The sequence below is a fragment of the Artemia sp. Qi Xiang Cuo genome, chromosome 12 (genome assembly GCF_049724085.1).
Source record: "Artemia sp. Qi Xiang Cuo chromosome 12, ASM4972408v1, whole genome shotgun sequence".
In the NCBI taxonomy this organism is placed as follows: Eukaryota; Metazoa; Arthropoda; class Branchiopoda; order Anostraca; family Artemiidae; genus Artemia; species Artemia sp. Qi Xiang Cuo.
In genome coordinates this window covers 40,489,942-40,511,165 of record NC_142805.1, presented here as the reverse complement: position 1 = coordinate 40,511,165, position 21,224 = coordinate 40,489,942, and the positions used below count along the sequence as shown (strand labels likewise).

Sequence of the window (21,224 nt, the reverse complement as noted above, 5' to 3'; positions counted from 1 at the left end):
TTTTTGTTCATCTTCTTGTATTGTTTAATGCATGTTAATATAGAGGCTATTTTTAATTTTTATAAAGAAAGCGAAATGTTAATACTCTTGTAATGTGTCAAAGTAAATTTCCGAAACCAGGAAATGCCACGAATCTTATTATTCCACAATTATTAACCTTTTTTGGCAACTACGAACACATCACTTTGCACCTGTGAATTAAAAATTATTTCTAAGATTATACTAATGTTCGAGGCTCATCCTAGTTTTTCTATTTTCCTAAAAATAAATATGATTATCCGGGTTAGCGCGAGCCCTAGTGCTAGATGGTGGCACCGTGAAACCTAAAAAAAAGTTGGCTCCAAGTACCAAGGACACTTAAATTAAACCCGATCCTTTCAATTGGATGAGCGGATTCAACGTACACAACCATATACGTCTTAAAAAATAGGAAAACCGGAAACGTCTGTGAAAAATCGGCAGAAGATGAATGAAAAGAACTAGAAGTGCGATTTTCCTGATTGTTGTAGCAAAAGCCAAACACAGTAATAAATCTAAGCTAAGCGTTAATATAGATATAATTATTATTATTCAAGATTAAAAACTACAAATTATTATTTATAACACTTACCAACTAAAGCATCTTTTTAGAATGAAAAATTAAACAACGCTAGTCAATTATATTTATCCCTTTAATTGACTACTAATAAATCAATAGAATATTACTATCTTCTTATTTAAAATGCCGCTTTTATTACTTAACGTTTTACATATTCCCACTAGCATATATTTGTTCAATAGCTCAACAGAACATATTGATTGTAGTACCATTGATCGTTGGATTGCTACACAATCAGCTGCAGATAAGTTGAGGGTCACAAACTTTTGGTTGGCCTTGTTTGTAAACAAGAAATATTTCCACTTGCCTCTTTAATGATTCAATTATGGCTACAGCGGAGAGAATTGGATTTCAGGTATGTACAGAGTGAAGATGGAGTTAGTTGGCAAAATTTTTTTTCCTTTTAATGTCTCTGGTACTCTAAAGTTATGAACAGAAGAGATAAAATTCAAGTCGGCCATACTATTAAAAAGAAAAGAAAAATGAAGCCAACATTATTTTGAGTTATGAAGTACAATATTAGTCGCATTAGAATTTCGAATGTTTCATTCCGCTAATTTGCGGACACTTTTTCGCTAAGTTGACACAGTTGAATTCTAATAACCAATTGAATTACCTGATCAGCAAAAACCTGTATGGCAGAATCAGGTTCCAATGAAATCAGGCACGCTGATATAATGCCTGGCATCTCCAATGGCGACATCAATCCACACTGTCCACACATATCACCGATTTGCTGCGATATCTTTTGCAAAGCATGTTTACTTAACAAAGAGCTCCAGCCTAAAAAAACAAGAAAAACAATCTAAAAACATACTAATTGCAAAAAGGAGAATAAAAAAGGCCATGAACAAAACCAAAGAGCATATCTGTCAGTTTCCCCCAATTATTAGCTATTGTGCTCAGGATTCTCTAATGGATTTCTGTGTCCAGAATACATTTACCACCACTAAAAATTCATTGCATCACGAAGCTACCTGAGGTCAACCCAGCTACGCACTTTACTCCTCCATCCCAATCTATCCGAAGCCTCCCTCTCTACACCCTCCCAGGGAATTCCCGTTCCCCCTAAATCTTTCCTTACGACATCCTCCCTTCCCATTTGGGGACAACTTACTTTTTGTTTGGCCGGCAAGAAAAATCTTTGGCAATCTGTTATCCTTCATCTACAGAACGTGTCTTAACTATCTGAACCTTTCCACGTTATAGCCCTAGAAAGCGGGATTGAACCACACTTTTCGTACAGCTTACTATTTGAGAATCGGCCAGTCAGTCGGGTACCCAAAACAATCCGTAGACAATTTCTCTGGAAAACATCTCTAGCAAATCCTCCTCCATTTTTCAGAGCGCCCACACTTTAGAACCATAATTGACCACTGTCATCATTGTACCTTCCAATATTCTAATATTGGTTCGCACACTTCCTATTCGCAGATCTTCCTATTCTTCGAAACCTTTTCAACTGTGAAAAACCACCCTGGTCCTTCGCTATTCTACTTTTAACATCTTCACTACACAAATCGTCTTTACTAATAATACAACCTAGGTAAATGAAGCTGCCCACTTGACCGATATTCTCGTAACCCAACATCACCTTTTTACCTTCACTTAGTCCTAGTCTTAATGACTTACTCTTCTTGATATTAATTTTCAAACCTATTTTTGCACCCCAAACTTACAAAACCTCTAAAAGTTCAATCATTTTACTAACATTTTCATCTCGGACGCTTAAATCATAAGCATAATTTAAGTCTTAGGAGAGTTTTACTTCCCAGTTTGATTCTGTGTTCTCCCATTTCCTTTCCTGTGCTCTTTGGGATAAAGTTCTATCAATATTATCCACACAAATGGAGATAGAACGCAACCTTGCTTAACTTCTGATTTAATTAAGAGCTTTAATTTAACACTATCCTGAAAAATATGAAAATGTCCGATGCGCCCAATTAGCCTACGAAAATTAAACACATCTTTATTAGGGGACATATCTTGTTAACCATCAGTAAAAGGCATATTTTGAGAAATCGCCTTTAATCATGTAAAGTTAAGAGTTAACCCAGTATTTTTGGCAATAAATCTGATCCTTTTTTTTAAAAATGGATGCAAACGTTTTGGCATCTGAACGATTTGTGTTTTAGGTTAAATTCAGCATAATAGTATTTTCAAGTTCACTAGGCAGCATACAACTATATATATATATATATAAACATATATATATATAAACATATATATATATAAACATATATATATATAAACATATATATATATATAAAACATTTTGGCAAACTGGCAGGTTACAAAGAATACATTTTAAAGTACATTGCCTTTACAGCTGTATAAAACAGAAAAACTGACAAAAAAGAGAGAGAGAGAGAGAGAGAGAGAGAGAGAGAGAGAGAGAGAGAGAGAGAGAGAGAGAGAGAGAGAGAGAGAGAGAGAGAGAAGAGAGAGAGAGAGAGAGAGAAAGTTAGAGAGAGAGAGAGAGAGAGATAGTTAGAGAGAGAGAGAGAGAAAGAGAGAGAGAGAGAGAGAGAGAGAGAGAGAGAGAAAGAGAGAGAGAGAAAGAAAGAGAGAGAGAGAAAGAGATAGATAGATAGGAAAAAGAAATCAGAAGAGACAAGAGCAAAAGCGAACCTTTAAGCTCCCCGTGGCCAACTCTTCCTAATCGACCAATTACTAGTCTCCATGGTAAAACTCCCTGGGACATAACTCCAACAATAAAATCCATTAAGCGATTAAGAGCATGCCGACGAGCCGATATTCGCTTTCTCCTCCGAGGAACTTCAATAGATATTGTACACGATTCTCTTAATTCACCACGATCATCTGTAGCGGTGGCAAGCAGGTACCTACAAACAAATGCCTTTTTATCCCTTTTGAATTATAATAAGTTGGGTAGTGCCAAAAAAGACTAGCACCGCTACGTGTCATTAACCTTAATAGAAAAACCATACTTCACTTGAAAGGATTCAAAATTATACCAAACAAAAGTTATAAATGCCAAATCTTTTTAATAAAATAAGCAGACAATGGTTAAATATTTCGAGCATATATTAGTAATAAAAATTCCTGTTTTTTTATCTCCAGACGATGTGTAAATTAATGGTCATGTAGACCGAGCAATACGGATCTAAGAGGAACAAAATTTAGTTGCAGCGATTTGTGAAACCCAAAAATAGGCCCAACAAAGTTTTTTTTCTGATCGGTTTGAAATCTTAAGAGCACGGGGACAACAAGAGAACTTCAATAACAAGAGAACAAACCAATTTTGAAAGAAATATTGCGTTGTATCGATTCGCAGTGAAAAAAAAAAAAAAAAAAAAAAAAAAAAGTGCTGGTGCAGACGGCATTCTAGTTTTTAAAGGATTGTAAGGGGTTGGTTTTATTACCTTTGTCTGTGGTAATTTCTGTTCAACATGACTGTACATCTTAATCTCTGTTCGTTTTGGGTTCCATCAACAGTAATACCTTTTATTTTTAAGTTTGAATTACTTACTGTAATTTCTTTCCGTTATAGGCTGCAACTTTTGGTTTATTGTAATTTCTGTTCGCTTTAAGTTTGACTTGTTATATGACTTTATTTCCGCTCATTTTAGACTTTAATATCACTATTTAATTTTCTTCTCGATTTTTCTTCTTTTTTTTTATTATTATTATTACTAATACATGCTTACGTATATAATTTTCAAGCCGCTAGAAAACAAAAATTCTTTGGGCATCTTTTTGGGCTGGGAAAATCGGAAATATTCCTGAGTCCAGTACCTGTTTATGGTCTGGGCTAAACGAAAATATTTAAGCAATCGGAAAAGATTCCTAATTAGCGTTCAAATCCGTTTTTTTTTTATTCTTCTATACATTCATCATTTGTAAATCATAAATGCAATTGGCCAAATTCTAAGCCAACCAAAAAAGGGCTTTTTTAACCTTTTTTGGGGGCGCCCAAGCTAATTTTTTTTGGTGCATCAGGGTCCCCTTGGCCCTGAGAATTATGGACGTAAGTTTCAAGCTCCTTGAAAAATAAGAAGTTTCTCAGCACTTTTTCTATAGAACTAGATTTTTTTTTTTTTTGTAATTGGGTTTCCTCGACCCAAGGACTTCTACCCATCTGTAAAAATCCTTGTGAAATATATATATATATATATATATATATATATATATATATATATATATATATATATATATATATATATATATATATTCTTCCTTTCACGAAGGTTATACAAAATTTTTTATGCTAGGAATTTTGGATGGGTAGCATTGAATTCAAGTTAGTTTACGTAGATGGAATACACACATAATAAACTTTACATGCATACGATAGCCAATCGAAAAAAATTGCCCCAGCCCCAATTAGCTTCTGTACATTAGGGCCCTTTGGCCCAGACCTTCTGACTATAAGTTTCAAAACGATCCAACAAGTGTTTTCCCCATTTTTGGGGCCCTGGCACTCCCCACACAAAAATGTGTCGTCTTTTTGGCTTAGTGAAGGATATCTGAATGTTTCAAGCCAATCAGACAGCGAAAATCGACCAGTCCCATCTCTTCCTATTATAAGCATAAGTGTAAAAAACAAATTTTTTTTCATAATTTAGGGTCCTCTACCCTGCAGCAGCTTGGCGCATGTAATCCATGACAGCATATTTACTGGACCTCTAATAGAGTATTTTCAGTAGAATGACATATCTGAAAATTTTGGATGCCACGGGGGTTTCAGAGATTACCCTTCAATCACTTTTGGCCTTGGAAGAGGAAACTAGAACTCAATTTCCCATCGAAGGGGCCCCGTCCCAAGTTTCCACGATCACCCCTGCCATATTTCTAATAAATTTATGATTTTGTAAAGAAAAGAGCGATTTTTCAACAAATAACGAGGCCGGCTTTGACGCCGGGTAACAATTTCTAACGACACTAGACCCTATACTTAATTAAATCTGGAGTTAATTCCAGAAAAGGGGATATAGGGGTCAAATAAAACAATCATATAATAGGCGGATTTTATGGAGAATAAAATTTTGAGACACAATCTCATTTCATTTTGTTTTGTGGAGATTTAAGAGGGCGAACGGGGGGGCGGGGGTGGCAAGCGTTCGAACACCTCTTCCTGTGACCTGAAACACACTCATTCAATACATTAATTAAACTTAATGAATAGAGATGTTGGAATTAACTGAACGACCCTTTTTTTACATCTTAAAGTTAATTTTTATAGTAGTTGAATGGAAATTGTTTTTTTTTCTGAACGGGTGTTTGTCAGAAGCTGTCCGTTTAACTGAAAGGTAACAATTACACTACCAGTCAGGTCCATAGTAGGCCCTAAGTTCAGAACCTGAACCCTCAAGCCCTGGTAAGCACTTGACCGGAATTCATCTGGTAAGCGCTTGACCGGAATTCATACAAAACATAATTCAAGATCTAGAGATGTCAGGTTGGTTCAGCAACAAGTTATGTTATTCTCTTTTAGCACAAAAAGTAAGTATCCAGCAGAATTAATTGAAATTTCCAAATATACTCAAGATTCTTGGTTTGAAAAAAATCCTTTACTATAAAATACTCGTTATTCTACAATCCTCTGCTAAAAATAATGTTTTTAAATTGAAATTCTACGGATAATATAAAAATAAAATATTAATTGTTCAAAAGCAGAATTGAATGACTCCACTCCTTGCATTTATAAAGCTTTTAGGACCAAACAACTTGATTCGCTATTAACTTGTACTTTTATTTCCTTATAAAATTCTTCTAAAAATAAGATCACTACCCTCCTAAAATGAGGAGGAAAGTTCTTCAACTAAACTTCTTTTCTTAGGAAATTTTTTCTTTATAAACTTCTTAATAGAACAATTTCACCCTGAATGTTACAACATTCTCCGTAGTCAAAGACATAAACCAACGCGAGCCAAATTTAAACTTGTTTATTCGAGAAGATGACTGTTAGAACATCGTCTCTGTTACTGTTCTACGTGGACTGTTTTGGGGAGCAAATGGATTCAACAACGAAACCACTGCTTTGCAAAAGATAGAAATTACCTTTGATCATGTGACAAACAGTATGACACATATAGAGTTTGAGATTTATCTTTTGGCAGCGACATCAGGCTATTACCTCCAAATTCATTCTCTGAACCTTTTTCACATACAGGGGCCAACACATAAGGGGGACAGTACAATCGGTGGGGTATCTTGTAACGCTCCTGCAAGAAAACAAGAATAAACTATAATTTAAGAATTTGAGTAGATGTAGGTGGGCTATTCTAGATAAAAGAAAAAAAAGACAAAAATTTCACAGTTCATCAATTGATCGCTCGAAGCCGAACTCGGGGATTTAATACCAGGTCAATAATTTTTAGTAAGTTTTTACTTCTTATCAAAAATTAATAAAAAGGTCATTTCTGAACTTCTCAAAACATCATCAACCAAAAACTCTTAGGTCTTCTCTTTGGATCGCTTTCCATCTATATATGTACATATAGATATATTATATATATACACTAAAAAAAAACCTGAGACTGAAAATCAGATCAGTCCATATTATGAACATGACAGAAGCTAAGCTCGTTCGACAAAAGCGCAAAAAAAAAAAAAAAAAAAAAAAAACTACAATGAAGAAACCAGTACAAAAAAAGGGCGAAATATTCGCTTCATCTGCCTCCGCGGCACAGCAATACGAAGTCACTACAAAATCCAAAGTAGCTGATCCTGAAATCGCAGTTTCTAGACGCATAGCGAGGCACAATAGAAAAGTTAATTTTCTCGACTGGTTATATATGCTTATTCAGTGATTTAATTGCAATTCATTTTTTGCTTTTCGTATCTATTTTGCGTTTTCACTGTCAGTTTAGTTGTTATAGTTTGTTTCTTTTCTCCCTTTTTTTCAACACACAACAAGGTCCCGCCGCGTTGTGTGTTGATCTGACAGCTTATTCAGTGAATAAATAAATAAAATATATTAAGAAAAACAAACAGTAAAACAGCAATGAAAAATAGCTTGATATAAATATATAAGCAGTAAATTGCTTTTGAAGTATATATATATATATATATATATATATATATATATATATATATATATATATATATATATATATATATATATATATATATATATATATATATTAAGTATACGTATGTTTATGTAATATCCTGTTATTTCTTTTCAACTTTGGGATTTTTTTTTTGCAAGTTAATTTGTGCTCCTTGGTGGCCTAGCAGCACCATGTTGGAGAGAAAAACGAAGTGCGAGATTGACCGAAAAGAATCTGTGAAAGCTTCGGGAGCAGTATTAAGACTGATTTTGAGCACCCACCAGACCTTAGTCTGCCATATATCCTTTCATTGGGGCTGTCTCAAGGACTAAGTATCCTCTGCAAGAACTCTGAGGGTCCTTGATAGACTGAAAAGAACTTCCAGCCCTTTGGTCTAGATAAATTTATTCATTAAAACAAATAAAACAAATAAAACTGGTACAGCTACAGCTGAGCTTTCATGACCAAATCAGAAACAGCTTATAAAGTTAACATAAAAAACAACCTTAAATTAGTAAACCCCAAGGGAAAAATCCAAAATCTGCCAAGATTTAGCTCTAACTGTAAAAAATAACGGGACCAAATGCTGTCTCTACAGTACCAGATATTCTTAGTGCCAGATATAAAGGTATTCGTACCCATCGCTCGAATACGTACTTCTTCATTCTACTTAAAATTCCTAAGTTTGGCCGACATGAAGGTACCAATAACAAGTTAGGTCTCCACGGAGCTTCCAAGAACTGAGCCAAGCTCCAGAGATGAGATCTTTACAGACTTTGTAACAATTATACAAATACAGAAACTAACCGACAAAAAACGCTATCTAGCGTAGTATGAGCAACGTTTCATTACGTGCAAATAATCAGTGCAACTAAACTGTTCCGAATGGTTTAGTTGTATTCTTTTTTTCTATAAAATGTAGTTTTTGTAAATAGAATAAAGCCTTGAATTGAACAGAATCATTGAACGTTCTATTCTCTTGAAACTGTTACACTCAACTAATATAAATTTAAGTCAACTATACCCTTTTAGATGACTTGGAGAATAGCAAGCAATTAGTTAACGCGTGCTCTCTCATGAGCCCAGGCCCCAGGTGAACAGCACAAACCTCTCAACCTCCCGTCGAAACTAGGTCCTTAAACTTGTTAAAACAATATCGATTATAAAAGTAAATGTTTGTAAAGTTAAGGTTGTATCGACTATAAAAGTAAAGCCAACTTACACTTCGAGCCTTTAAAAATGCGTCAAGTTGAGCAGCAGGACCAAGTCCCGTTAAGGATTTGACAACATTGCACTGGTGAATTAAAGAACGCCGACACTGACTATACACTTGAAAAGCAGCTGCTCTGTGAACCTGAGGACTTTGGTTCTTTATCGACAGCACAGATTCCATTGATATCAACTGAAATAATACATAATTTAATTTTTTTTGAATAGTATAATTTTGGAATAGTAGCATAAACTCCTGAATCTACTACGAACGAAATCACTACGTTTTAATACAAACTGATCCATATAACATTTTTAGAAGCGAACATACTACACGAGATGCAACAATAGAGGAAAGTTTATCCCTTAATCCACGATTCCTCTTTTTTATTTACAAAACTCCGCGTTTCAGCATTTCAACACATTAAAAAAATAAGACCTTACTGTAACCATTCTTTTCAAAAAAAAGAAAACAAAGAAAAGAAAGAAGACCAGGGCCAAAGTAGCATCAATATCTCATAAGGCACCGCTACTTCAAAATATGAGGAAAGAATATGGTATGCTACCTTTTTTATGCATATACTTTATTATAAGGATTACGCAAGGATGAATATGTTGAGAAACACGGCACCAGGATAATTCCTTCAACTTCCCTTTGCGTTTGAAGGCTAACATCAACTATATATTGAAATTACAAAGATGTCAACCATATGGACATTTCAAATCCCTTTCAAACTAGTAGAAAATAAATTGATGAACTATATATTGATCCTCAAGTCATAAATATTGCTAAAAATGCAGAAAAATTGCTTCAATAATACCAATATTTGTTTTGAATTTTTTATTTAGTTCTTATTCTCTACACAATTGAATGATATAGAATCGAAACGAAAAGTATCAACATAAAAGATTACCAATTCAAATTTATTTTAAATTTACCTTTCAGAGGTCAACCATATATATTGAAATTAAAAAGACGTCAAACATATGGACCTTCAAAATACTTTCAATGTTTTTGTTTATCCGCTGTTGAAGCCATTTAGATCTTGTTGCATCTACAAATTCAATTAAAATCTTTGTCCAAGTAAAAGACGCATTCAAATGGAATCCTGTCTAATGATATTTTCTAAAAAAAGCTCTTTTAAAAACATTGATTTTGACAACCCCTTTATATGGGATTATAAACCACCTCAAACTATTCTTTCTACTGCCATCTACTTACTGCGTGCATTGCAAGTTCTCTAACCAAGTTTTTCAAGATTCATAAATAATAATGTACCACCTGAATCAGATTACAAAAAAAGATCAGCCAGGCAAGGTATGATCAAGCCTTAACACAATGTTCCTTCTTTAGTTTTAGAGCAAATGTCAATGAGGTATGCTGATGTGTAATTGCACCATAAGAACAACAATTTTCATTACTGAATAATAAAAACCAGATTGTTTCTGCTTCAGTTTTTTCAGACATAAAAACCTAAATTGACTGACCGCTATTTAGTCTAACAAAATAAATGTTAAGAAGACTAAGTCACTAAGGCTAGGAATAAGCGAAGATGAAAAGGTGACGTTGCGTAACGGAAAGATTGATCAGGTGGTTACCTTGGTAGCATTATTAGTAAAGACGGTGGGAGCAGTGAAGATGTTAAAAGTAGAAAAGCCAAGGCTAAGTTATTTTTTCACAGTTAAAAGTATGGTTCAATCCCACTTTCTAGGGCTATAAAGAGAGAAAGGTTGAGAAGGCTAGGGCACGTTCTGCAGATGAAGGATGACAGATTACCAAAGATTGTCCTTTTTGGCCAACCGTTTAGGGCTAAACGGAAAGCAGGTCGTCCGCGGTTGGGGTGGAATGTCAAAGAATGATTTAATGGAAATGGAAACTTCCTGGAGTGTGTAAAGAGTGAGGCTTTGAATAGATTGGGATGGATGAGGAGCGTGCGCAGCTGTTTCGGCTTCAGGCGGCTTGGTGCTGCGGTGAGTCATTAGTAGTAGTAGTAATAGTATTAACCCTAAACGGTTACAAATAAACAGTCACAGAAATAATGTAAATAAATCTTAAAAGAAAGGCACCTGAACAACTATGTTTCCTTGAAGGTTTTCGCTTAGAGCTTGGGTCATTTGATTTAAGCATCGCAATAGACCAATAGTTCCAAACCTTCTTAGATTGACATCATTCTTAAAGGGCCCGTAACTAAATGGGTCGAGAACATAAACGACGATTGTGGGAGGGTCGGCGTCATCTTCATCATTATTATTTTGCTCTTGAGCAGGAGGCGGGGCTTCTTCGGTGCCTAAATCAAAACAACTGTTATTGACCAATAAACGTCACTGAATTTAAGAATAAATTAAAACAAAAGCTTCCTAAAATTCCTGAGAGTATTCTAAAATCCCTGCTTTAAATCTGGTTATAGAACAACATCTCTACTCAAAGTTATTGTTTTCTTTTAATATGAATATTTTTGTGAAACCCCGAAGAATGGAAAACGTCGGGATTTCAACTTATATATGCTTACTTTGCACTTTGTGTCCAAAAAATGCAAATAATGACCCACTCAATTGGTGTTTTGTCATAAAATTTAGACCATTTCGGACATTGGCAGTGACACCGATTCACGAAAATGTAGGGGAGGGGAGGCAAGGACTTGTTTTTTAAATGAAGATAAAACCTTGATTCTCTTAATTAGCAGCTATTTACTAGGTTGCAGCTACCACTGCAACAGCGATTGAAATTATTTCAAATTTTTTTTTTTTTAATTACAGAAGGCACTATATGTAGCGATTTCATTTAAAATGAGCCATTAAACAGCCCTCTATGACGTATCAGTGCCCTGCTAGTTGCGGAGAAAGAGAAACGGGAAAAAAAAAAGATGCTTTCGATTTAGAATATCGTGACTGCAGCCTCTTTCCTTGTTTTTCAATCCAATGGATTTTCTTTGTTGTTCAAACCAAGAGACTGTAAGTTTCCTTTGCAGGGTTTTCGGAATACAATGCAACATTTTCTTTCGAGGCCTCTGCTCGACCGTTCTTAGTGCAGAATTAGGAATAAAAAATACAGATAAAAGTCAACAGGACAACATAAAAAGACATCCATTAAAACAGACACTAAGATAAAACAGTTTCTTTTAAAGCAACGGTGAAAGCGCAAGTGAACAAAAAATCCAACATCTAATGGCTATTCAGACTTTCAAATTAGAATTCATTTTATGCAAGCCTTATGTGAACACTAATCGCTTACCAGGCATAAGATAATTAGAGATCGTATTAGGCAGGGGCGGGATCCAGGATTTTTTTTTTTAGCGGGGGCCGCATAATAGGTTGCTTGCAAAAAAAAAAAAAAAAATACCAGCAATTTAAAGGGAACCTCTAATATTCTATGCCGTAGGTAGGTAGTGGAAATAGTCGTAAACTTAATCTAAAACCTGGTAAAGGTTAAAGTTCTACTGAATCTGTTGAAATTAAAATGATCTAAAAGTACAAGTACAAAAATAGTAAGTAAAAAAAACACCCCGCCATAAAAATATTAAAAAGCTGTTCACCCTCTAAAAAAGAAATATTATATTCAATAACCCCAAATCCACAACTACGCTAGGGAGGGGCGCGCGCCCCCCACCTGGATCCGCCAGTGCTATTAGGTTAGAAAATCATGGCTTTTGCCAATATATGCTGACAAGTGGTATTTATTGAAATAGTTTGATAGGACACCGAAAAGAAATCATCAAATATGATTGTGTTTTCCCCTACTTTTATCACCTGACTTAGAACTTGCTGGTAAAACCAGCAAGATTTTACCTTCCTCGCTAAAATCTTGCTTTACAAATTTGTGGAGAATTATACATTTTTAAAAATTCTATTTATCATGCTTCCGGATTACGGGAGTTGTATATACTTCTATTCATTTTTAGGATTCAAAAGGGTATAAACCTCCCGTGTTTTGATATCTTAGCAAACCTAAGATCTTCCGTCCATGATTATGATACTAGATCATTTACAGAAATTAATATTCCGCTGGTTATTTCGGCCCGATCAATGGTTTCATTGTTAATAGGGGGATCAGAAGTTGGAACCATCTTGATCAAAATATAAAAATATAGGTGATTTCTTCATTTAAGATAGCAATTAAAGGAATGCTTTTTAGTAAGTATGAATTTTAGTGTTTTTTTTTTTTTTTTTTTTTAAGATATTGGTAAATATTTATAGCTCCTGGGGGTGATGGTTAAGGTGTAAGGTTGGTGGTGCTGTTTGGGGACTGTGATATAGATAAGTGTTTTTTTGTTTTTTTGTTATGTTAGTGTATTTTCGCCACCCTCTTGGACAAGTTTTTACTTCTTGGGGTGGCCGCTAAACTGATGTTAAATTGTTGGTTTGTTTAGGATAAATTTCTCTCTCTCTCATCAAGTTACAACAATCTTTTTAAGAAGCAACGGAAATGTTGAAACTATTTGAAAATTTAACATAAAAATGGAGATCATACTAGAAGCCTATTTAATAGTTTATATTTAAGAGAACTTCCACAAAGAGAGCAATCGCAGGAAAAAAACCTACTAGTTTTGGACCCGTTTAGCTAAACTTTCTAACGCTATTGCTCTTCTCTAATAAAAAAAAAAGAAAAAAAAAAAGAAAATGGGAATTCGTGGAAAAGGGTGTTTCAGTACCGTGCTCATTATTCTTGGGGATCCACCTTGATTGTTACAATATTGTAAAGAATAATTACGAATATGAGGCAATTGATGGCAAAACAAAAGGAAAAATATTAAAATTCAAGACTTTTTTCATGGTTTAATGGGTAGAAGGGACAATTTTTATAACCTGATGAAATCCTATAAATGCTAATTTCCTAGGAAATGCCTGGAGCTACAGTTGTGGCATCGCTGTATGGGTATCCCTAGGTACAAGTTCTTTATGTTTAAAGCGGTGGTATCCAGAATACCCCTTGCCACCATCCGAACAAGCTCAGAAAATTATAAACAATGAAAGAAGCAATTAGCAACTTGAAGCATTTTGAAGCTACTAATAATAGCTTGAAAAAAAAAGAAGAAAAGTAAAATTTTCTTCTGATAGCATACTCAGGAGGAATATTTTCACGCCTCTTCCCAATATTAATTAAAAAAACACTTTTTCCACAAAATAAGTTTTTCAAGGAAAGGCAGAGAACTCCACTAAACCAAAAATGAACAAAAATAGAATCAAATAATCTACCAAGCGTAAAACTACCACAAATCAGCATCAATAAATAAATGAAACCCAAAACGAACAGAAATTACAATAAATAACCGAGTCAAACTCAAAACGAGCAGAAATTAACATGATTAGGGCCCATAACACCTATGCCTGCTCAAGGCCGGAAAATAGTTTGCACTTTACTGAAAAAAAGAAGAAGAAATGAATGTGTATTGTTAGTTTAATATACATATACTCAAATTTATTCAAAATCTTAATAATTTTTGATTTATCAAAGTTATAAAAGTGAAAACATTGAACAATTTTTTTTCAGTAAAGTGCAAATTATGTTCTGGCTTTGAGAAGACATAGGGATTGTAAACACTAATCAGGTTTATTTCTGTTCGTTTTGAGTTTGACTCTGTTGTTTATAGTAATTTCTGTTCGCTTTGGGTTTCCTTTATTTATTGATGCTGATTTGTGGTAGTTTTACGCTTGGTAAATTATTTGACTTTAATTTTGCTCATTTTTGGTTTAATGGAGTTCTTTACTTTTCGTTTAATATTGACATAGTCTCTTTTAGGGAAACAGAATCGGAAAGCTGATTGCCCTCCAATCACTTTTGACTCTTAAAAAGGGCATTAGAACTTTAATTTCCAATCAAATTAGCGCCTTTACAATATCAATGATATTACTAGTTATGACAGAGCAGCGCTGCCTATGATATTGAGTATATATACCTTATGCATGCATATATTTTTTTCTTTTGATTAAAACTCCCCCTTTAAACGTCCCCTTAAAGTTTTAACTTATTGCCCTTAGTGTCATTAGTTCCATTAACCGTAGAAGTAGTATTAAAAGTATAAACGTAGCTTCTTCTGTCTAGTTCAAAATCTACCACAACTTTCCCTGAAGGGTTTAATTAATAATAAAAGCCGTTATTGAGATGTTGCTCTGTCACCCTTTTGACAATCTACATGATCATAGTTCGTTTTGATCAAGTCCTACATCTGTCTAAATATTCCTTGAAAGCATCACCTTAATACCATTAGCTTGTGTAGTAGCAATAGTTGTAGTAGCGGTTGTAGCATTAGTAGCAGTATACCCATATCACCTTTTTTTTTCAACATCCCCTTCAACACCCGATGTTCTAAATTAATACACAAATCAATTCTTAAGATAAGCTCTTTTGACAATCTAAATGAACATAGTGTCTTTTGTTAGTCCGAATTTGCCATCAATATTCTCTCAAATTTTATCTTTATAGACTTTTCCTTAATAGTACGAGCAGTAATCACTTAAAAGTACTAATCACAGTAGTTGCGGTTGTATTAGGAGAACTAATTGCAGTGTTAGTGTTGTATTAGTAGTAGTAGTAACAGTAGTAGCAGCAGTATTAATAGCGGCAGTAGTATGTATATTTTGCCCTTTGATCAGTTGAATATCCCTTTCATGATGCTCCGTAAGTTTCACATTGGTACGGTAAGCCGTTCAAAAACATTGCTGATTTGCGCTTTCGACCCCCCTTTTGACGACCTTTTCATCTTAATACTCTAAGCCTTACAAGTTGTTGCAGTTGAAGTAGTAATTGGAGTAGTTTAGAAGAAGTAGTAGTAGTAGTACAAATTATGGTAACTCCGTTCAAAAATCTGGTGTTCGTTTTTCCTTTTTTTCAGAATTTCAGAATAGAATATAATTTTATTTTAAAAATTTCTTTCACAGCATGTTTGCCGAATTTGAATTTTACGTCAAAAAAAAAAAAAAAAAAAAAAAAAAAAAAAAAAAAAAAAAAAAAAAAAACACTATATATATATATCACAAAGGCACAATAAATAAATATATATATACATATATATATATCATCAAAAGAACGTGGCGTTCACGTCAAACATAATTCACTGTAAAAAAATATATGAAAAAGGTCAACACTTAATTAAAAGTCAAAAACAAAAACATATAAAATTAATTAAAAAGTCAATAGAGAACAATAAAATTAATGAAAAAACGTAAAAAAATATGATGAGTCAAAAATTTAGTGAAAAATTCAAAAAGAGAAAAAAAATAAATAGATAACAGTAAAATTAATGACTAATTTCCCTGGCTATTGTATAACTCAACAAAACTCTTCCGATATCTTTCATGTTTAGCAGGGATGGGAGTCAGTTTGGGGACTTTTTGGGATTTTATACGGGACGGTTTGTTGCGGGCGGGAAGGTAGGGTTCGGGGAAGATGAAACGTTATCGAGGAACGGACAGGGTCTTGGTACCGAAACGAAGGCATAGGAGGTTCCTTCTCTCGGCCAGCGTGGTGAGCTTGAATTTACCTAGAAGATAATGATATGGAACCTTCCCTTCACCATTTATGATTTCAAGTGCTCGTTTTTGGACATCTTCAATCTTATAAATATGCTCTGAAGAAAGATCAAAATGCCACACTGGACAAGCAAAATCCAGCATTGGCCGAATAAAAGAAGAATAAAGTTGGAGATCCTTAGGGGGGCAAGAAAATTTTAACAAAAGTTTTAGAACGAAAACCGAAGGGGAAGCTTGTTTTCGGATATTTTGAACATGGGCATCCCACTTCAAGTCAGCGGTTAGGGTCACCCCAAGTAGTTTGATACATGTGACGAGAGATTTTGGGAGGAATGGGCTTTGTGAAAGAAGGGGGTGATTTTTAAGTTAATTAAAAAACTAACTGTCATAACTGACGATTTGAAAGAAGGAGGTGATTTTTAAGTTAATTAAAAAATTAACTGTCATAACTAACGATTTATTAGCATTAACTTTTATCTTCAACAAAGAAGCCTCCTGAGTGACATCGTCAAGTAATGTCATAATTGAGTTTTTAATATTTCATTAACAAACCTCAAGTGCAGACAGGCCGTCCATATACGTGGTCAATCATGAGGCTATTAACCATTATAAGAGATAAAATGGGACTCATCAGAGTTCCCCGGGGTACCCCACAAAAGATAGGAAGGGGATCGGAATAAACATTTTTATATTTAAGCACTTGAGAACAATTTGTTAAAAAGGAGGCAACAATTTTAACTAAAAAAGGACTCACTTGAAACTCCGTCAGCAGTTTATTTAAGAGGATATTATGGTCAATTAGGTCAAACGCTTTCTGGAGATCAATTAATAAAAGATTGAACCAAGTATCAGGGTTTTCAAGGTTTTTAAGAATGGTGTCAAAAAGACTAAGAGGATAGTATGAAGTAGATGTCTCCTTCAGGTTTCTAAAATTGTTGCAAGTCAACAAGTTCAAGAATCTCTGCCTTTAACCAATTAGCTATGAAACCCTCATACATTTTTGAAAAAACTGGGTCGGATATTGTTATTTCCCTCTGTTAACAAACAATTGTATTAGGATTTTATTTACATCGTGCAGGGTGTTATTTAATGCTTGTTAATTTAGGAAAAGGAGAAATTATTTCAAGTATTCTTTATGCGATAAAATTTTATAAATTGAATGATTGTTTTATATGAAAAGAGTATGCCATTATTGTGGCTAGTACTTTTTATATCATTGAAAAATTACTATGCCCTACATTTGGTTAGCTTCAGCAGTTATGAAGTATCTAACGCTGAAAGAAATACTAGAAATCATAGCTATTTTTGGTGTTGCACTTATTAATCTGTAGAATTTTTTTTCAGGATAGGGGGCAGGGTGAAAAAAAAAAAAAAAAAAAAAAAAAAAAAAAAAAAAAACCTGGTGGATTATTTAAATGCTGTTTGGAGGGTAACTAACTTAGTTACATTGGAAGTCGATTTCGGGCCACACATTTATTGACTGATTGACTGAAGACTCAATATATTCTGGTTTCAAAACTTATATTTCATCGTCTAAATAATTTTTCATGTCGCTTTTAATTTCTTTCTGCAATTACATAGAGCTTCATTCCAATATATTTCTAAAATATATTAAAGATGGATAAGATGATCGAAATTATACCTGACAAAACTATAACAATTCTTAAACAGCAAATTATGTTTGGTTACTCCCACAGCGGGAATATTAGATTAGGAAGAAAAGATGAACCGTAAAAAAACCAGGTTTATCGGTTGCTTCCTCCCCCAAAGACTGCAAAAATTGCACGAAGTATCTTAGTAACAGAAAAACAAAATCAAGAAAGAAATAGAATCAAAAGGATATATCTACCTTGCTGCGACTGAGATTGCAGATTGTTTGTACTTTGATTTGGGTATTGCGGATTCTGAGCTGCCATAGAATTGTCTTCTGTAGGTTGTGCTTGCTGTTGCTGTTGATTTTCTTGGTCGTTTGCGTTAGTAATTGTGATAGGTGGTGCCATTGTCTTTGGCCCGCCGCTGTTGTACTCGAGGAGAGAATGGTCAAGAGGCAGGGTTGCCAAATGAGGCGCCAAGCTGTTACGGCACGCCTAAACAGAAAGAAGTTATTTAGTATTCAAATTAGAGTACTGTTAGCAGAGTGAAAGCTCAATCAATCTCTAAAGCAAATAATACAACCCAATATCTCCCCGATCCACAACTCCCTCTCTACTAATCAAAACTATAACAAATTTTTAAACTTATACCAAGCCCCAAATATTTTGGGGTTAAGATTTGAGCATATAATTCCAAAAGTACATCATGAAAAGTACATATTTCATAAATAGAGTTTGATTTTCATTAAAGCCAGTCTCAAAGATTTTGAATTCAGTGATAACAAATATAAGGCTAGATATAAATAAGAGCGATATAAATCAAAACACAGCGAGACTCACTCACTGCACTTACCCAAAGCCGAAAAAAAAAAAAAAAAAAAAAAAAAGTTCCATATTTTTTAATGTTGGAGCAGACTCATAGCATCGGGTCAGATTTCTGAGAATCACCGAAGGATGCTATGGCTGCACCAAAATGATATGACTATTTGTTGTTTGTAGGAGACATATGCGTGGTTTTTCTATAAAATTTTACAAGTGAGATTTGCAAGTGTTTAGTACGAATCGCAAGGACGAACAATGAATTGAGTTACTTTTTTGCCCTAAAAAATCTTATCAGTAAAAGAAATAGATTATTTTTTCCTTCTATCTGGAAAAACTGATATTGCTTAAAAGTGAAATTATAACCTTAGGGCAATCCTATTTCGGACATGTTTCACGGGTTCTCAGACATGACATGACAAGAGTGCCCCACATTTTCAAGTTCAAAATTATTTTTCTGGGTAGCAAGATAACAAATTAATATATTTCATGTCTGGGATAACGCGTTTTTAAAAACGCTTGTCTTCGAATAAATTTAATTTTGTCTCAGAAAGTACAAGCGCAAGTTATTACCTTTTTTTTAATAAAAAGAAAACTATATTTATTTTTTTCCAATTGTTGACCAGTTTTGTTTGGAATTTTTTTTCAACATAACTCGTAATTCTATCACACCAAGTACCGAACCGAGTTCTGGTGAAGTAAATCAACTGTTTGTTTTGCCTTTTCTGCATTTTTTTTCAACCGTTGTATATTTTCATACTTCTTCTTTTTCGTTTCAGGCTGACGGTTATTTAATTTATTTTAATTAACTGGACCAGCAACCAACTCTCACTGGGCTAATCCACGTCAGCCGAGTCGGAAGTTCTTAAATGACTATTTCTTATTTTCTTCAAATTTAGCTGCGAACAAGGCCATAACTTTTGGTAAGTTTCCGGGATTTTTAGACCTTAGTATGGAACGACTAAAGATTCCAGGCACTTCGGCAGAGGATGCTAAAAATGTGCGGGAGCACCTATAATAAATATCATAATAATATCAATTAAATCATATAATAATATAATAAATATCATAATAATAATAATATTATAATAATAATATAATAAATATCAATTTTGATGTTCTATTATTGCATATATCCTGTTGCATTGAGAGGCCTCAACTGAAAGAGCCCTTAGACAGATTAAAAAAGAGATTTATGCTTCTTAATTTTTTTTTTGCATACCAAATGAGTCTTTCTTTACATAATCCTTGCAGGTTTCTATTTTCACAATTACGGGTAGTGTTTACAACGATATAAAAGCCAAAATAAAGTATTTTCAACCTTTGTACCAGTTTTGGTTTAAACTTTTCTAGAAAAAACAAAAAAACTTCAATTAAGAGGTACCACAAAGAAGAACTGGGACAAAGAATGCTTGTTCGTCATTTGCACTTTGCTGAAAACCGGATGTATTTTGACTATTGTTTTTACAACACAAAAAAAAAGAATCAAAATACTAATCATTCTCAAAGTAAAGAACGACGTTAAAAACTTCAGCTGAGCTTAAATAGCTCTACCGAAAAGATACACAGTCAAATTTTTTTTATTATGAAAATTACATATTCCATCAATTGAATATTGAATGTCCCTTTAATTTTTTTTTGAAAAAATTATGTCGGATTTTAGTCTACAAAACGGTAGGTTGTGAGCAGGCACGTACGCAGGAATTTGTTTCTGGGGGAGGGGGGGCCAAATCCTTCAAACCCATTATTCTGTGAGAAAAATCAGAAAATTATGGGAAAAGGAAAAAAATCGTGAGATTTCGGGGGGGGGGGGCGGGCCCGGGGCCCCCCCCCCCTGCGCACGCCCCTGGTTGTGAGTGACAGGCTCCAACTGGTTAGGTTAATTTCAGCATATTTTCAGTTTTAGTGGCATTCTTTAATTCTACAGCAAAATCTTAGTTTTTACGTAGTAAATAGTAAGGGGTTAGATCATACACAAAGCAATGTTGTTAGTAAATTATTTTGTAATAATCAAGAGCTTTCCTATGTTGTGGGTCGCCTTTAATGTTTTGACTTTGTTTAAATGTTTGACTTTTTTAGACTTTTTGTTAGAATTTAAAAATACATAATTTTTTTTTTACCAAAACTTTTTTTTACACATAATTCAGTATTACCAATCCATGCATCTTTCCCACCCCATATATTTTAACATTCTTTGGCAAAATCTTTCTTCAACGAAGGTATTAGAAGGGGGGGGGGGAGGATTTTCCTTTACCAAGGTTCGTGATTATAATTGCGGACCAAACTTACTTGAGCATAAGCTTTTAACAACGTGGCAACGTTGGAGTCTCCAATAGCATTGAACCATTCATCGATTGGTTCTGACTGAAGCTTGGCAAGAGTACTTCGATTCACTCTAAGAATTCCGTCTCTTAAAACTTTGGTTATTGGACGGTGTTTCCCAAGACGACAATTCTTTAAAATAAAAGAATAAAAATCAAAATCAGAAAATTCTAATCAACCAAGTTGATACTTCCCTTA

The 21,224-nt window shown here is 34.1% G+C and overlaps 1 protein-coding gene across 1 annotated transcript in view; it reads right to left on the bottom strand.

Moving 5' to 3' along the window:
• Positions 1-21,224, bottom strand: part of skd (mediator complex subunit skuld) — a 75,553-nt gene that overhangs the window by 10,816 nt on the left and 43,513 nt on the right. The window contains exons 15-21 of the mRNA XM_089098110.1: positions 20,994-21,158; positions 18,143-18,380; positions 10,894-11,114; positions 8,840-9,019; positions 6,623-6,786; positions 3,230-3,444; positions 1,215-1,381 (exon numbers count right to left, since the gene is read on the bottom strand). Of these exons, the coding sequence (XP_088954236.1) occupies positions 1,215-1,381; positions 3,230-3,444; positions 6,623-6,786; positions 8,840-9,019; positions 10,894-11,114; positions 18,143-18,380; positions 20,994-21,158 (1,350 nt within the window). The remainder of the gene's footprint in view (positions 1-1,214; positions 1,382-3,229; positions 3,445-6,622; positions 6,787-8,839; positions 9,020-10,893; positions 11,115-18,142; positions 18,381-20,993; positions 21,159-21,224) is intronic.